Genomic DNA, 2,022 nt, shown 5'->3' with positions numbered 1-2,022 from the left:
GAAGAACGAAGTCCGTCATTTGTTGACGCAAAACATAATGGCGGCTCAGTGAAACGCACAGGCTTCGCAAACGACTTGATTTTCATATTTAAAGGCAAGTAAATACATGACATTTCTACTGTTTTAGTCACAGTCCAGTTGAGTATGTTCCTATAACTTGGTTTTACTCGTTATAGTCATTTTCTGGTTTCTAAAGGTCTTGTTTATTGGAGAGAGAAGGCCATCGCTGTGCTTTCAGTCTGGAGTTAAACGATATTAAAACTCCAGCGCAAACTATATAACTATAACATTACATGTGCAATAATATCCTGCGGCTTAATATTATCGCATATGTAATGTTCTAGTTACATTGTTTAGCCGTGTTTAAATATTTGCAATTTGACTAAAATGTGACTAGTTCTTATTCCTAAACAAAACAAAATGCTTTTCCTGTTCAAGAAGTCTATTATAATAATCTGTTAAATCCTGATAACTAAATGTTGCACAGTTTTGTGAAACAAACGGATCTCTAAAATGTAAGTGCGTATGATACAAGCCAATTAATCGTATGCTTACAAACATCCTTTGGTGTAAACATCAACAAACCTGCTCTCTCCCTCTCTCCAGATGGCGGGCGACTCTGATAAGAAGGAGCTGGAGGCCGCAGGGAAGGAGCGGGAGTCTCGGAAGCGCAGTCGCTCTCGCTCCAGGGATCGTGATCGGAAGGGATCTCCGGGCAGAGAACGCAAACGGAACCGATCCCGTGAACGCAAGCGCTCCCGCAGCAGATCCAAATCTCCTGACCGGTGTGTAGGGTCGTATACTGTTCTTCTCATATCAGTGATAATGCATTTGCACTCTAACGCTTGAACTGTGTTTCTCTGTATTTAGAGATCGTCGTCAAAAAGACAAAGAAAGAGACAGAGACAGGAGCCGCAAAGACAGAGAAAGAGACAGGGACAGACGGGACAAAGACCGGTCCAAGAAATCAAGGTTTGAATCATACTTGACTCAAAAATATTTTTAGGGCTGAACAATATGGATGACAGGATGACCTGGTGCCAGTGCTTTGTGACTTTGTGTATTGATCATATCAATACTTTTTTTTTTTTTTTTTTTTTAAACATGATTTGTGATGTACTGGCAGTTGTTGCAAATTCTGAAGAAAAAAAAGTTAAAAAAAATGTTTCACCTAAAGAAATATAATATTATGACATTGATAATATAATAAAACCTCTAACACACAAAATATGATGCTGGAAAATGTAAAACTTATTGTGGTGGAGCGGGTGAAAATAGCAGCAGTAAGTAAAATCGGAACTTAGCGAATGGACCAGGAGGAAAAAATCCTTATTGTTGAGAATTTTGTTTATATTGAATTGCATGGCATTGTGTATTTATAATGGGATATTTTAATAATTTTTTCTTCCCTGTTGTGACACATATCCGAATGAAAAGGCTTCTCAAATGAGAAAAAAATGGGCACATGAATTTAAGAAAAATGAATGATGTGCAAATACATTTGTAATAAACACTGCAATATTCCATTAAAGGTGACATATCATGAAAATCTGACTTTTCCAGGTTTTAAGTGCTATAATCAGGTCCCCGGTGCATCTACCAACCAAGGAAACGTGAAAAAGATTAACCCAGTAACTTTGTTTTAGTAAGCCTTTTTCTGCAAAGCGTCTGAAAAAACGAGCGCGTCTGATTTTGCTCCCCTAGTGACGTGACAAAGGGATCTCATTATAATATCACCGCCCCATAATCTGCATGTTTCCACCCACGGCGCCGCCATTTTGATTTCGCAAGCGACAAGGGTGTACCAGTTCTAATGCAATGGCAAAAGTTTGAGCAAAACAGGCTAACTGTTCTGCCTTTGTCTGCACAGATGAGCACAGAACACTATTTAGATATAAAATAAACATGCGATTTATTTGCCAGCAGTTTACCTTCACAGACGTGACGTAAACTTGTGTGTGAATGAGAACTTAGTTTAGTACTCACATGCTGTGACAGCCGCTTTCTGTCCGTGTGCTTCGG

General features: G+C 38.9%; 1 protein-coding gene across 1 annotated transcript in view; it reads left to right on the top strand.

Moving 5' to 3' along the window:
- Window positions 1-2,022, top strand: part of LOC107693549 (DEAD (Asp-Glu-Ala-Asp) box polypeptide 23) — an 11,669-nt gene continuing 9,647 nt past the window's right edge. The window contains exons 1-3 of the mRNA XM_016492974.1: window positions 1-94; window positions 607-785; window positions 871-972. Of these exons, the coding sequence (XP_016348460.1) occupies window positions 607-785; window positions 871-972 (281 nt within the window). The 5' untranslated portion in view covers window positions 1-94. The remainder of the gene's footprint in view (window positions 95-606; window positions 786-870; window positions 973-2,022) is intronic.

Source organism: Sinocyclocheilus anshuiensis, unplaced genomic scaffold (assembly GCF_001515605.1).
Source record: "Sinocyclocheilus anshuiensis isolate Anshui unplaced genomic scaffold, SAMN03320099.WGS_v1.1 scaffold967, whole genome shotgun sequence".
In the NCBI taxonomy this organism is placed as follows: Eukaryota; Metazoa; Chordata; class Actinopteri; order Cypriniformes; family Cyprinidae; genus Sinocyclocheilus; species Sinocyclocheilus anshuiensis.
This window is presented reverse-complemented; position numbering and strand designations above follow the sequence as displayed.